Source organism: Pseudopodoces humilis, chromosome 6, assembly GCF_049639895.1.
Source record: "Pseudopodoces humilis isolate 2021_Gansu_Grassland_sample_001 chromosome 6, ASM4963989v1, whole genome shotgun sequence".
NCBI classification, from domain to species: domain Eukaryota; kingdom Metazoa; phylum Chordata; class Aves; order Passeriformes; family Paridae; genus Pseudopodoces; species Pseudopodoces humilis.
Genome location: NC_142205.1, coordinates 57,815,463 through 57,829,973, shown reverse-complemented (window position 1 = coordinate 57,829,973; position 14,511 = coordinate 57,815,463). Strand labels below are relative to the sequence as shown.

General features: G+C 39.3%; 1 protein-coding gene across 4 annotated transcripts in view; it reads right to left on the bottom strand.

Annotated features, from left to right (window-relative positions):
- Positions 1 to 2,779: 2,779 nt before the first annotated feature.
- Positions 2,780 to 14,511, bottom strand: part of ARHGAP10 (Rho GTPase activating protein 10) — a 137,102-nt gene continuing 125,370 nt past the window's right edge. For all 4 annotated transcript variants that reach the window (XM_005525592.3, XM_088056574.1, XM_088056575.1 and 1 more), the window contains 3 exons: positions 12,204 to 12,335; positions 11,159 to 11,250; positions 2,780 to 3,710 (listed from right to left, as the gene is read on the bottom strand). In XM_005525592.3, coding sequence (XP_005525649.1) covers positions 3,622 to 3,710; positions 11,159 to 11,250; positions 12,204 to 12,335 — 313 coding nt within the window. In that variant the 3' untranslated portion in view covers positions 2,780 to 3,621. The remainder of the gene's footprint in view (positions 3,711 to 11,158; positions 11,251 to 12,203; positions 12,336 to 14,511) is intronic.

Below are 14,511 nucleotides of genomic sequence, written 5' to 3'. Positions count from 1 at the left end.
GCAACTTTTCTCCTTAAACTGCAAACCAGGTAAGAATTGTGAAATGGGTTAAGAGAACAAGGAACAGCATTGAGGAAGGCAAGTTTCTGCCCAAGTCTCTTCTATGACACAATTACAGAGGCTTGGGTAGCAAAAGCTGCAAGCATTGTGGCAGGAACATGTATTTTCATTACAGGACAGATAAATCAGCTAATGAGATTTTTCTCTCACTCCTCATAAAAGACGGCATCAGAAGGAAACCTGCCATGAAGATCAGCTGGGACAACACTTAACAACCTTCAGCATCCTGGTAACCCAAGGGCTTTTCACCCAGGAGAGTGGAAGTGCTGCTGGCCAAGGCCCAGCACTGCACCCTGGCCAGTGACTAACAGTCTATAAATTTCTGCTGAGCCCAACTGGGCAGGAGTCTCAGCTTGGCCATTAATTATTCAGCAAACATATTCGACCTTAATCCCCAGGCTGAGGGATTCAATCTCTGTCCCACAGTGATGGCAAGGCCAATGCTGTTTTGCATAAAAAACACATTTGGGGTGCTTTTTATGCAAAAAATTCGTGATTTTTTTTCCTAATTCACACTCTAATTTTCAGCCCATGTCATACATTCACTACCAGCAGCCTCAGCTTTTGAAAACTGACAAGTCCACGGCCCTGCCCACAGGTGTGACAGGGGGAGCAGTTCCATGAAAGAGGACAGAGGGCAGACTCATGGAGAATGATCACTCCTGCTGCCAGGCCAATAGAAGGATCCTGCAACCAGCTTCCTCCAGAATGGACTCCCTGTCCTCTCTCCTGTCTCAACAGCATGTTATTGCACTCCTCCAAAACCTACCAAGCCACAGATAAGACAGACAAGAAGCATGCCCTAAAGGCTACCTTCAGGAAAGCAAGCATTCTCAAAGCCTTTCTTTTGGTTTGCTTTTTTTGTTTTGTTTTTTTTTTTTTTAATTTTAGTATCTTTTAATTTCCACTTCCAAGCAGTCAGTACTGAGGGCATCGCTTCCAGCTCTTCTCAGCAGCAAGGATGAAGAACGAGCTGTGCCGTGGCTACTGGGCTGTGCAAGTCTGTACTTGGCATTGGTGTAACTGGGCTGATGTGGAAACCCATCTGGTGGGTAGCAGTTCCCACAGCTGAATTCCTCAGAGGCAGTGTGGTTAGCCTGACAGCCAGATCTGATCTGGCTCCGCTCAAACCACTGCCTTCAGACAACGGCTGGGATGTGAGAAAGTTTGCATTAGTGTTACTTCTGTTCAGTGTATCACTTCTGAGTAGAAAAGTTTTCTCCTCATTTGGGTTCTGTGTAGCTCCAGGAGGAGTCTCAAAACACCTCCCCTAAAGGTGAAACAGGCTCGCAGAACTGCATGGAAGAGACACTAAGACTATTACTCCTTCCCTATGTATCTGCCTTTTTTAAACAACCTCAGTTATAAGGAAAAAAAGCTCCACCACACAGAGCTAGAGCTGAGAAGCACATTGAGAATTTTGGAGGAGAGCAGCCAGAACAAGATCAAACTGCCCTGCAGGTTTAAAACAACAACAAAACAAATGGAAGCTACTTCCAGAGCTTGTAAGCTTCAAGTTATCAGAGCTTCACCATCTGACAAGCCAGCATACCTAGCTGCCACACCTGCAAGGCTAACAGCAAAGATTTATATTCTCCCTCTTCTTTCAACATTTTCTACCAACTGGTAGCCATGAAAACTGAGTCTGGCACACAAATACCATCCTGCCTCCAGAATGAACCTTTAAGGCCACAGATGAATTGATAGCGCTGTGAGCCCAACATGAAACCCAGCCAGAACGGAGCTTTGCCATGTGAACAAATCTGAGCAAGGAAAACTGCAAGCTGTTGCTGCAAATACTGGTGCAGCTATTTCCTTTACACTGAATCAAGCAGCAAATCAGAAGGCATTTTCAGTGTTTGGGTCACTTAGCCAAGACAAGAACTGCCTAAAAGCTTTGTGGCAGGGAGTCACCACTCCAATACCAGAAGAATTTACCAAATGAAGCTACTCCAAGCAATGAGGGTCAGTGCTGGAGAGCTGTACTGGCTTGCTCCACCATTGCTCCATCTGGAAATTATTTGTGCATACTCCAGTGGTCCGTGCAGTCTGGGCAAAGAACAAATTAATGCCATGGAGTTAAACCCTCAGGAGGGAAAAAGCCATCCCAAGCCCAAGGTACCATTAACCATTAACTGGTTTACTAATCTCATTTGTTAGGAAAACTTGCAAAGCTAAGTAGAGCTGCAGTAAATGACTTGAAATCCACAGAGTCAAATTTAACAAATTTGACATTTAACAAAACTGAATTTAACAAAAAAGTGATTCTGTATTAGCATGTCATCCTGTCACACTTCCTGCATCCTCTCCACTGTCTTACCTGAAGAAGAGAAAAATAAAAAAAAACTGCATGTGACTTTTAAAAAGTTCTACAAATTTTGAGGCATCAATAAGACCTTGTAGTTGGCAATCAGAGGGAAGGAAGACAGGCAAGGTGAGCAAGTAGATAAAAGAGACAAGAGATAAAATGCAGGAATTCTCCAGGATGCAAAAGCATCGTAGCCAGAGATTCTCTTTTCCCTTTTGGCTTGAACTTCCAGAGCTGCCTATTTTGTGTGAGGAAAGCTCCCCATCCCTTTTGGAGCCTGCTTGAGGCTGACTACACCGAGCTGCCAATAATTATTTCATGCCACAACTTCCAGAACCAGAGCAAAATACTCTGCAACATAGGAATGACAAGTCAAATAACAAATAACATTTTATTTCATTTACAGTGATATTTTTGAGTAACAAAGGAACCATGACATATAGGAGCCTGTAATAAAAGTTCATGTGTCTTATCTTTATAAAATAAATGAAATCATACACGCAACATAAATGAATGTGCTCTTTGAAGACATTTGAAAAATGTCATGTCTTGGTAACTATCATTTTTACTTACTGATGTCTGTTCTGCACTGGCTATTCCACTCTGAAATATAATTTAATTGTCAGCATGATAGCTTTTTTTATCCATCAGTATCTTCCAAACCTAAAATGATCATAGAATCATAGAATGGATTGGGTAGGGAGGGACCTTAAAGATCATGTAGTTCCAATCCCCTGCCATGGGCAGGGACACCTTCCACTAGACCAGGTTGGTCAGAGCCTCATCCAACCTGTCCTTGAACACTTCTAGGGGTGGGCAGCCACAGCTGCTCTGGGCAACCTGTGCCAGGGCCTCAGCACCCTCACATTCTGTTAAAAATGCTGGTTATCAAAGCATAATTTCCAGGACACTAAGTTGATTCACAGATCAACCAAATACTTGACTTCAAAAGCTATTTATCTTGCAAACAAACATACTACTACTGCTCTTTACAACTGAAAAAACAAGCAACCTATTAAAAAATTAAGCTATCCCTCCATCCCTCTTTCTTGCCCCCACCCATTCCAACCCCCAAAGAATCTTTTTTTTGTAATTCATATTTGGCAACACTTAATGTCTTTATACAGATTTAAGATCTTCAATCCATAGTCCAGCTCTTCACTGATTAAAAGCAGTCACAGAAGTAGAGACAAGTGACTAGAACAAAAATCCATGGATACCATGTACACCTTCTTGGCGTTCAATGCACAAAGCTATAAAAACTGAACATAATTTTGTGGAATTAGTCCTCTCTTGCCATTTAACGTGCCTTCTAGCCATCCTGGCTCTCTGGAAAATTGCACTGCAAAAGAAAGGGAGAGAAAATTACTGCATCTTTTTATGTTTGAATTAGTACTTTTCAGCTTTAGCTCCACAACACCAGACAAAGCGTCCATAAAAACTTCCCATCATCTGCAATGACCAGTTTAAGAATCTGGCTAGGAAAGATAAAGAGGATTATTAACTTGACTTAAATACTTCGTAATACACTTCTGCAAAGTCTACATGGTAAAAGCTATTGCTTTTAGGTGCAGAAGACTTCTTTAAGGAAATGGTTAATGGAGCTTAGGACATATTTATAAAATAGAAAAATTTGTGCCATAGGGGAAAAGTCAGAATTTATATCAAGCAGTGGAAAACGCTTTCAGTAGGTGGGGCAAAACAAGAGCAAAACCTGTCTTGAGCAGAAGTGATGAATCTGGAAGCTCAGAGCCACAGAAGCACAGCATAGGATCTTACTTGGCATGGAAAGTAAGCATGGAAAGAATTACAGGGAAAATAGAAATGAGCCAGATGTCATTCCAAGTATCATCTCTTCAGAGTACAGCTGCTATTAGAAGTGACCAGTGGACAAAATCTGAATCATTTTTCTGATTAAATCCTCTCTCTAAAATTCAAATACATAGTGCAATTCACAAAACATAAAGCAAAGGCTTGAACAGCTCCTTGTACCATCCTAAGTGCTTACCGCTGCTGATCCCAAAGTTTATGCAAGAGTATCCATGAATATAAAATAAGAAATATTTCAGCTTGGACTCTCAATGCCCCAGAAGTTACTCTATGAGCAAGAGAACTAATGAAATCTGACTTCCTGTATATATATGTTGACCATATTTGACAGGAAGTTAAAAAAGAAGCATAAGCCTCCTTTCTTTGGAAAACAGACTAAAAAGTCCTCAAATTCCCCTCTGAGATATCTTTTAAGGATATAATAGCGATACCTATTTACCTATGTAACTGTAAAATCCCACACTTTTTAGCAACCCACAGCATTCTCTACTGTATTAATTTATCCTCACAGTGCTTCTTAGACAGTATTTAGGGAAGACATCAGACAAATGCTGAAACATGCTGCCAGCCATGTCAGTGCTTTATTTAAAACACATTAACACATTGGGAAATGTGATATTTGTAGCCTTTTACATATCAGGGAAATAACAGTTGAGAGAGAGCAACATGTTAAGTCTCACTTCCAAAAGCATTTTAAGGCTTTTAACTTGAGGACTTAAAAACATACTTTCCCTATTTTTTTCCTTGTGTCAGACAGCTGTGCCCAGAAACCACACTTTAAACAACAGCTATAGCTCCAAAGAACCCAGAAAATAAAACTGCTTTCAAATGCTACTGATAGTTTAGATTCAGCACGAAATTCTGGGCTTATATTTGTAATAAATATGTTCAACAAAAAGATTCCAAAGGAAAAAAGTGCGTAGACAAATTACCTTTTAGGATCTGTGCTCACACAGTAACTTACATTACCATTAGTAATTAGCAGGCCCTCCTCTCCTTTTGTCATTACTGTTCTGCAATTACAGAGTACACATGCATTTGAAACTGCATGGCTGACACCACCACAAACCTCCCTCCAGAAGCTGTAATTCTACATTTCCAGCAAATGCGCCAGAAGCCAGCCAAACCCCTCCCTGAGGTCTCCCATACCTATGGAGCACATCTGTATTAGAGGAAACAAACAAACAAAAATAATAATAAAAAAAAAAGACATATTAGGAAGAAAAACAACTAGAAAAATGTAGCAGTAGGAAATTTCTACCTGCCCTCTGGTGCTTAACCTTAATTTCCATTAGAAGGATGGTAGATACCACTGGCATGTGAGTGTTTATAAATGAAAGGCCTGCTCAAACTGAGGGGAGCCCTCAGCTGAGGGGTATCACACTGAAATTAAAATTTACCTAAAGTTTATGCAGGGGAGGAAATGCTCAAACTATGCTGAATCACATCACTCAACACAACAGCAAACTTCCGAAGAAATATTTTCTAAGGAAGTTTGATAAGATGATGGTGAACTCTGCACACTGCAGCACAGTCATGGCCCAGCAGTTGGGTTTGAGTGGCAAACACCATTATCACCCCAGAAGATGAGACCTAGCTGGCACAGCTGAGCTCTGGGCTTAGGAAATTAAATATTGCACATGTGCATTACACAGCTGAGGGCCTCACTTGCTGGCAGACAGTTTTTAGACTCCAGGAAGACTGAAGAAGGAATTGCCACTCAATTACACCTAAGGCCACCATTTCTAGAGATCTTTGTTTATTAAAAAAACACAGCAAAAAGTAATTCTTAATGTTCAGCAGCTGTGGTGACTCTCACAGCAGGGAAGGCTGCTGTCCCCACTCCAATCACCTTGTGCAAGAAAAGGTAAGTACTCGTGTACATCACTGACTGCTTCTGTAGGCAAATTATATTAATGAAGGTGCCATCCAAAAGCAAAGCTGCTTTAAGCTCCAGTGATCCTGTTTTCTTTGCTAATCCATTTCTGAAATACAGCATACAACAGCATGCATTCCTTTAAAATCAAAATCACTTAACCACACAAACCCCATTCCTCTATCATGCACAGCTCTTAAACCCAGGACACAGCCTATTTCTGAAAAAATACCCTGCTCAACTGAAGACTTCTGTAGTGTCCCCTTTCTGTCACTTCTTCTCAGTCAACAACAATTACAGTTCTTAGCACTTTCTCAGGCCTGCCTCATTTAAAAATACCTTGCTGTAGAAACTAAACACTTGCCCTTAAAACTCTGCAACTTACTACAAGAGCAATCATCCCATAGGACTAGGGTTTGTGTTGGCACGGGACAGGAGGGGAAAACACCTGCAGTATAAAAGGTACAGAACAGAGAACTAAACAGGAAACATTTTCAGCAAGATTTAACGAGTGCATAGCAGAACTGTACAACAAGCCCAAGCACATAACCAGCACTAAAAGCCATCACCTCTTAGGACAGTGCAAATAGCAGCCAAGTTGAGAGCTCAGAGGGGACAGTGACTTCCTCAGTACCTGCTGTAAAGCCTTTTCACTCATGGAAGCAAAGTGCAGAGAAGGAAGATGTCTGAGCATCAGTATGACAGCAAGTGCTATGGAACAATCATCCCAACTCAAATCCCAACAAAATCTATAGACTTGGAACTTTTAGTGAGATCTGATTTCTTCTAATCAAGAAACACCATCAGGTCAGCTTGGCATGTGCAGCCTTGCCTCTTACTCTTCTGTATTCTCCAAAGGAAATAGCTTTGATATTGCCAATGTTACTATTTTCTAGCTGCAAATACATAAAATTTGCAATCAGCTCTTCCCAGAGACCCAATGCCATAAGCAGACTTTGCTCTGGCAGCTCAAAAGTTTCACAGGTCTCAACCATTACTGAGAGCAAGACTCAGCAGTATTATTAGTCCATTATTAGTCCATTGCCTGGGTGCCACTAACTTCAGCAAGACTGAATCAGACACTGGTTCACAGTGATTTCCACATCTTTGTGGAAACTGGCTGTTTTGGGAGCAAATCTAACCTGCATGGTGTCTGGCACAAGAAGGCCTCCCTTTCTTTTGGACTGTCAGAGTAAAAACCTCAAAAAGCAACAGAAATCTCTCTGCTAAAACCACTACAGCACTACTGAACACACTTCCATAGAACTCAATGATGCTGGCCAATTTTTCATCAGGAAATTAAATTAAAGCAACCAAATGTGCTTGCAAGCCCTCTGTTTAGAAATCCCTTTGGGTTTTTGAAACAATCCCTGTGGATTGAGTTGATAGCAGAAATGCAGAAATATTTATCATGCTTAGGGTTAACCTGTAATTTGGAATTTCAAAACTTGCTGTTTCCTTTAATTATGCTGTGAGAATCAGAATTATGTCATGGATGGAACACAGGACAAGGAGTCAGGGAGTCTTCTCCCCATCTTTCCAAGTGTTCTGAAATACAGATGAAAGGTGCACCAAGAAGTAGCTCTATCTCCATTTTTAGCTCAGCAAAAGGACATTTGCACATACAGTGCAATACAGTATTTTGGGAGTACCACTTCTCTTTGATGTAAATCCTGGACTGGTCAGGACCATAAAAAGAGACAGTCCAGGAGCCACAGCATGAATTAGAGGGCAGAGAGTGCCTTGGAGTTTAAACCAGGAACATTAACAAAGGCTGGCACTTTGTTACAGTGGGAGAGAGAGATGGGGATGACAAGGGTTGTGTGAATGTGGCTTTTTGTGTTCCTTTCATACTTAGTGGGGATGATGGGTGCCCCACTTTTCCTTAGGAACTCTCACGATTTTTTCTCATGTTTTCTCTCCCCTAAAATCAGATTTTAAAAATTGTAAAAAGCTTGATAAGAGCTATCTTGACAAGTTTTCAGGAAGTTGTCCTGCTAGCAGTTCTGCCAAGGAATTTTTATTGTGTAAATACCATTTAACCTATCTGAAACACTTCTCCCAAGTGAAATTCCCATTTACTGACTTCTAAGCAGTCTCTTTCAAGAACCAGAAATTTAATAACACTTGGTTCCAAGACTGGCAAAATTCCAGTGCCAGGCAGTCTGATTATTCTTTCCCTGATTATTGGGTATATCTGCCTCAACAACAACAACAGACATACACAGCCAGCATATGTCTCTCAATCTCAGATCCTCCTCTGCTTCTTCTCGTATTTGCCCTTATCCAGCTGCAAACTCTTCAAGCTTTGCTTCCAGCCACTTGAATTATATTGTTATGTGCTGTCAATAATATAGCCTGTAACAACTGGGAAATAAAAATATTGGCACAGCCTAAGGCAAATTGAAGATTTAAAAAAAAAATCCAGTGGATATTGTTCAGATTACATTATTCATTTTCTTACCCAATTCAATTAAATAGAAAACTTTGCCTTTTCTTTTCATGTTACCAGATGGTGTGTTAACATTTATATTCTATGGCACTTTAATGGAAAGACTGGGATTTGGGGAAGCACAATATACATGCAGTACTGAAAACACCTGAATGTGAAAATTCACAGGTTCTATACAGATTCCTATCATGGGATGCAAAGCTTAACTTAAAATATTAGCAAATCTAACCTTGGCAGACTGAGACAGACTTTTCCCCCCCCACATTTAGAAACAGGAGATTGGGAGCAAAGGTTAAACTCACCTTCTTGCACCAGTATTACATTTGGCAGCTATGACAGGTGCAAGACTACTTCCCTAAATGCCATTATCCTGTCTGAGGCTGGAGCAGCCAGAAAGATTCATCCAGAGTAATGACAGGTGAGAGAGAATCACTGCTATCAACATCTATGGACCAGGAGAGACAAATCAAGAACGGGCAAGGAAACAGGAAAAAAAGAAACAAAGCAGAAAAGAGAGGAAAGAAAAAGAGACAGTATTAGAAAGTGAGACAGGCCGGGTAGAGAAAGGAGAGACAGATAAAATCTTCACTAATGGAAGCAGCACTTTTTAGTAGACATTAATTTAACAGTTACTTTAATGGTTGATACTAGCTGTATGTCAACTTGATTGATGCGTTGTCACTTTGATAGTTAAGGTTATTGGTAGAGCTGCAGAATTGATGTATTATTACTTTAATTCTTCATTTGGGGGCTTTATTAGGGCATATGGGAATTTAAATTGAGTAACTAAAGAAGCTGAATTGATTCACTGCAATCTGATTTCAGCACAGACACAGGGGTGCCTGATACAGAAAGAAAAGGCCCATGTTGAGGCATTTCAGAGGTTTCAAATGTAGAGACAGGTCTGCACTTGGCATGAAAAGAGCCATCCATGACATAACCTACTGGGAAAAGTTATGAAATGGCCATTACATACAATTACTGCCTTATTACTTGCATGTTCTCCTCATTTTTCCTGCCAATCCACAGCCTACCTGAGGGTGAGAGCCATGCAGGGCAAGGACAACACCTGTGAAATAACCAGGATACAGCAGAACAAATCAAAACTAATGTGTTTAAGGACACGTGAGCTTTGCCATTGGTAACCTGCAATTGGGTTTTCCAAATGCAATCCATGCAACCTTTTTCCCAAGCTTTGAATCTTTTTTGTCTGATGACATGGAAAAAGTTACAGTTGAAATTTTTCTCCACAGATGCCAGAGTCAAATTCTATACTTGTTTTGAGGCAATACAACTCTCCAGTTGAAAAACTCAACTAAGGCTGCAAATGCACCAAATGATGGGGGCTTTGTGACCACCTCTGGAGTTCTTATACAAGGAGAGAATCTTAACATTGCTCTCGCACAAAAACATGACACACAAGGAACTACTTCTTGAAAGACTTTCTTACCCCAAGCCAACACAACCTTGCTGTTCTGCAGCAGAAATACCTCTCCCAGACATCAAATCTTTTCCACCATGCACTAGATTTTCTTTCCTGAACACAGTTTGATATCTGCGGAAGAGCCCTATCAGTCATGTTTTAAAAAACTTAAATTAAAATAGCTGGTGTTAAGGACTTTAAAAAGAGCAATCATTTAGCTAATTCATCTTTAAAAGGTTTCCCACCTAACTTGATTCAGACATGATTTGCCTGCAAGGCAGCTCTAATAGGAAACATCAAGAATGATTCTGTAAAGTGGGTGCTAGTAGGGAAGAACCTAGTGGGGACCCCAGACCACTTTATACTGAAAAGAAAAAGCAGAACTGAAGTCTGGGCCAGGCTTGCTATTTCCTTGTTTGAGAGGAGACAGAGGACAGGAATATCCTATTATACATGCCATTAAAAAAAAATAAAAAATAAGATTTTGCTGAGCAATTACAGTAGTCATTGGCATAAGGTTTAAAAGCTAAAACCTCTCCTATCAGTTTGAAGTCCCTGTGCATTTGCTGAAGGGTACATCCATGGAAGCTCACTGAGAACACAGTCTTGAGCACAGGAATCACCTTCTGGATGCTCATATGTAGTGCTATATTTGGATCCACAGAAATCATTAAACACAGGCCTTCATTCCACACCTTGGTGAATATTCCTTTTTCTACAAGTACATGCACACATTAATGCAAACCTTGATCTAAGTCAGTATAAACACTGTCTTTTTTCCGGCATTGTTCACCTGATTTACTTGGCACTCTGCTTGAAAATCCTGAAACAGAATTTTTTCCTTTAAAGGAAAACCCCTGTGTTATTTTATAAAAAGAGTTCACATTTTAAAGAATTCACTTTCGTGGGCCAAGGTGTTCTCTTCTATTACTGAATAACCTTTTTTTTGGTACTACAATACATTTAAATGATGCTAAAAAATTATACCAATTGGAAGAGTCTATTCACTCAAAAATCAAAAGCATTGCCTCACAGTCCTAAGGATATGTTAAGTAGCTTCTTCATACCAGAAAATATCTCCATCACCAACTGTGTGCCACCAGCAATGTTGGCAGAATAGCAGTCAGGCTTGTATTTTTATCCAAAGCCATTTTAGCAGTTTTGTCAATTTGTTTTTCATTGCTTTATATTTACTCAAGCAGTACTTACCATCTTCAAATATTGCTCCTATCTGAAATGACAATTCAGAGCTGTGTTCTGCTTCACATGGATAAACTGCTCTTGCTTTTCGGTGGGCAACACTGAAAAATGAAATTATGAATTGTAGCAACTTTTTACTATTATGAAGGCACTGTCTCAACCATTCTCTCTCCATTCACATTTGGAGATGACTAAAACTTTAAACACAATCTCACATGCATCATTACAGGCTTACAATTCATACACACAGCCAAAGCTGAAGCTTCACAGCTTAGTGTTGGCATTTCTGAATATCATACTCCCAACTTTCTGCACACTTACTTTTATGACAAACTTGACTTTCAGCTATAGTTACATTTTTTTCATGTGCTAGTCTGCAATGAATTCAATATCAGGCAAAGCATAATATACTTCAAAAATTCAGCCAGTAATAAGAAATAGGATTTTTTTTTTATCAAGTGTTGGGAAGAATTTGTTTGGGAAGAATATATGAAACTAATTAGAAAAGCAAATATTACTAAATTTGAAGGGAAAAGCTAAGATGGTGAAGACCTTCAAAGAAAAAACTCAGAATACTTCAAAACATGGAAAACAACATGGAAAGAAGCAGAAACAGGATGGAAGGAAAGCTGGACAAAAGAGTGAAAGAAAAGAATGAAACCACAGAGGAAGGTAAAGATGGAAGAAAATCTTTCAGAGGCAGGAAGGTTAGGATGAGAAACTTAAATGTGTCAAAGGTGGAAGAATCTGTACTTTAAAAGATTCTCAGAGAAACACTGCAGGAGAGAGACACTATGAATTGTCCACCCAAAACAAAGCCCTCCTGCATTAACCAACAGACCACTGGCTCAGTGTACTATGTGCCTTCCACCAAGCAAAGTATGCAAAGGAAAAATGCGATGAACATTTTTGGACAGGTATTTCATTCTGTCAAAACTGCTACGGTTGCATTTCCTGGTTTGAGACAATAACTCACATGCCACGTATATTTTTATAAAGACACAGAAAAAGGAGGCAAATAAAGAGCCAGCAGAAGTTGAAGTGCACACCATACCTTTCCACTGCTCTGTCAGTGCCAGTGGCAGGGTTGGGGAAGAAGAAAGTGGGTAGTGCAGCATTTGTGGCAGCCGGGTTTGCAGATGGAATATTCATCCATGAGACCATTGATGGGCGGCTCTGAGCTGGACTAAAAGGAAATATATTCAAGGTAGAATTAACAATGTGAATAAATTTTATCAGAACAAAATATTTGAATCTTTATAACTGGACAATCTGTTAGATTTTTAAATCCAAACCAAGTCATGTTGTCAAGCTGATTTTACAGAAATGGCCATCATATGATTCTGCACTCCTCCTTAGAATCCTTTTTCCTACATGCCCTACATCCTAAGCTAAGGAGTATTACCTGAGATGCATGACATAAGCAATAAAAGGGCAAAATTCTCCATTCCTTATCTAATAAAGACAGACAAAGTGAAATTGCATAGAGGAGGCTATTATTTGAACTGCCACTCTGCCTTTACAAGTTTTGATGAATCTATTTTAAAATCTCCTCGGTGCTGTACAAAGGCATGCACAACTGGGAGGATTTCTGAAGAGGCTGCAGCTATTACAGTATTGGGATCACGATGCTGGCTCTGGATTGAGATCTCCTTCATGGAGCTGTGCAAACACTGCCTCAGTGGCTGGCCTCACCAACGCACTGCTCAAACACGTTTCAAGTTAATGGCTGAACACAAAGGTGCCACAAGAGGAGAAGAAACAGCAGGCAAAATTTAAAACTTGTATTAGTAAACACACAAAGTTGTCTCCAACAAAAAGAGCATTTCTAATTTTATGCCTTAAAGAACTAAAGTGTTCCAGTACTGGAAGGTTTTCCTTCATTGCATGGCCAAAACAACGAATAGTCCAAAAGCTGGCTGCCAGCATGTCTTCGGAACAAAGAGCTGGACTTCAGGCAGTTTCTAAGCAGAAACAAAATTAAAATCATTTGCACGCAGCAATCGTTCCTCAGAAGTAGAGACTTCCCAATACAGCATTTATGACTTTGTCTTACTCCAAGATTAACACAACAGATAGCCTTCATCTGAAAAGCACCACCAAAATCTAAGAACTCGGTCAAGAAGGTTTTTGTGGGGGTCTAAATGCGCACCTAATCAAGATGGAGTGAACACAAGCAAAAAGAGGAATCAAGAATCAGCCCAGTGATTGTAGATGAATAAAAGAAAAGCAGGAAACCTAACTTAGATAGCTAATTTTAATCTTATTGTACACTAGGATATTTAATTTCTAGAAGAAATTATCAGTATTTGTTGCTTTGCAGTACATGATTTACAATCAAATTCAACTTTTACAAACTCGTTATATCTCATTCTAGCAATTACATAGTTAAGTAGGCATTTATTTTGATTAATCATTTTTTTAATTTAGTACATTATAATGTGAATGCTGCATTCCTTATTACGAGACAATGGCTTTTCCTTTGGAAATGTGTCAGACGGCATTTGAAAAAAAACTGGAATTCACAGTTTATAAAACAGCATTCTACAGTTAATTCCACCAGTAAAAATGAAACTTAAGTGTGCTGGAATCATAACCAGAGAGTTTATCAAAACATACTCTGCTTTTAAAAAATTATCACATTTACCGAATAAGGGAAGGAATTATATGTATTAAACCGAATGACAAGCTGGATTAATGCTGTCTAGAAACCTAGGGAAGAGGACATCCAGTCATCTTTTCTGCCTGGGAATCTTCCACTGCACAATTTTTTACATCTTCCAATAATGGCATACATTTAGGAACAACACCTATAAAATTTTGGGGTTTTCTTTTACTTGAACTTGTCTTCTTCCTTCCATTTTTACTTAATAATAGAAAAATTTTCCTCAAATAAAAAAAAAACCTTTAGTTAAAAGTGACTTCATTCAGAGACAAACCAAAAAAATGAACATCAGCATTTGGATCATTTTCTCTAAATACTGAGAATAAAACATTTCTCAGTGGTACTGTAAAGTTTATAAAGTTTGCCAGAAAGCAAATGATTTCTTCATATTTTCCCACGCATAATGTATACATGCAGAGTTAATTTTAACTCAGCAGGTCAACACAAAAAAAAGTTTTTCAAAAGTAAATTTTTAAAAAAGATTATACTTGCATAGACTAAACTCTTCTACTTAAAACAATCCTGACACTTAGAGAAAAAATATTTTCCTTGCTATTTATTAAATTCAAATCAATCTCTTGGCAGGGATGGTTGGAATGATATGATCTTTAAGGTCCCTTCCAATCCAAGCCATTTCATGATTCTGTGATTAGGACTAGTGTTAGGCTCATTTCTGAAACCTGTAAAACTACTGGAA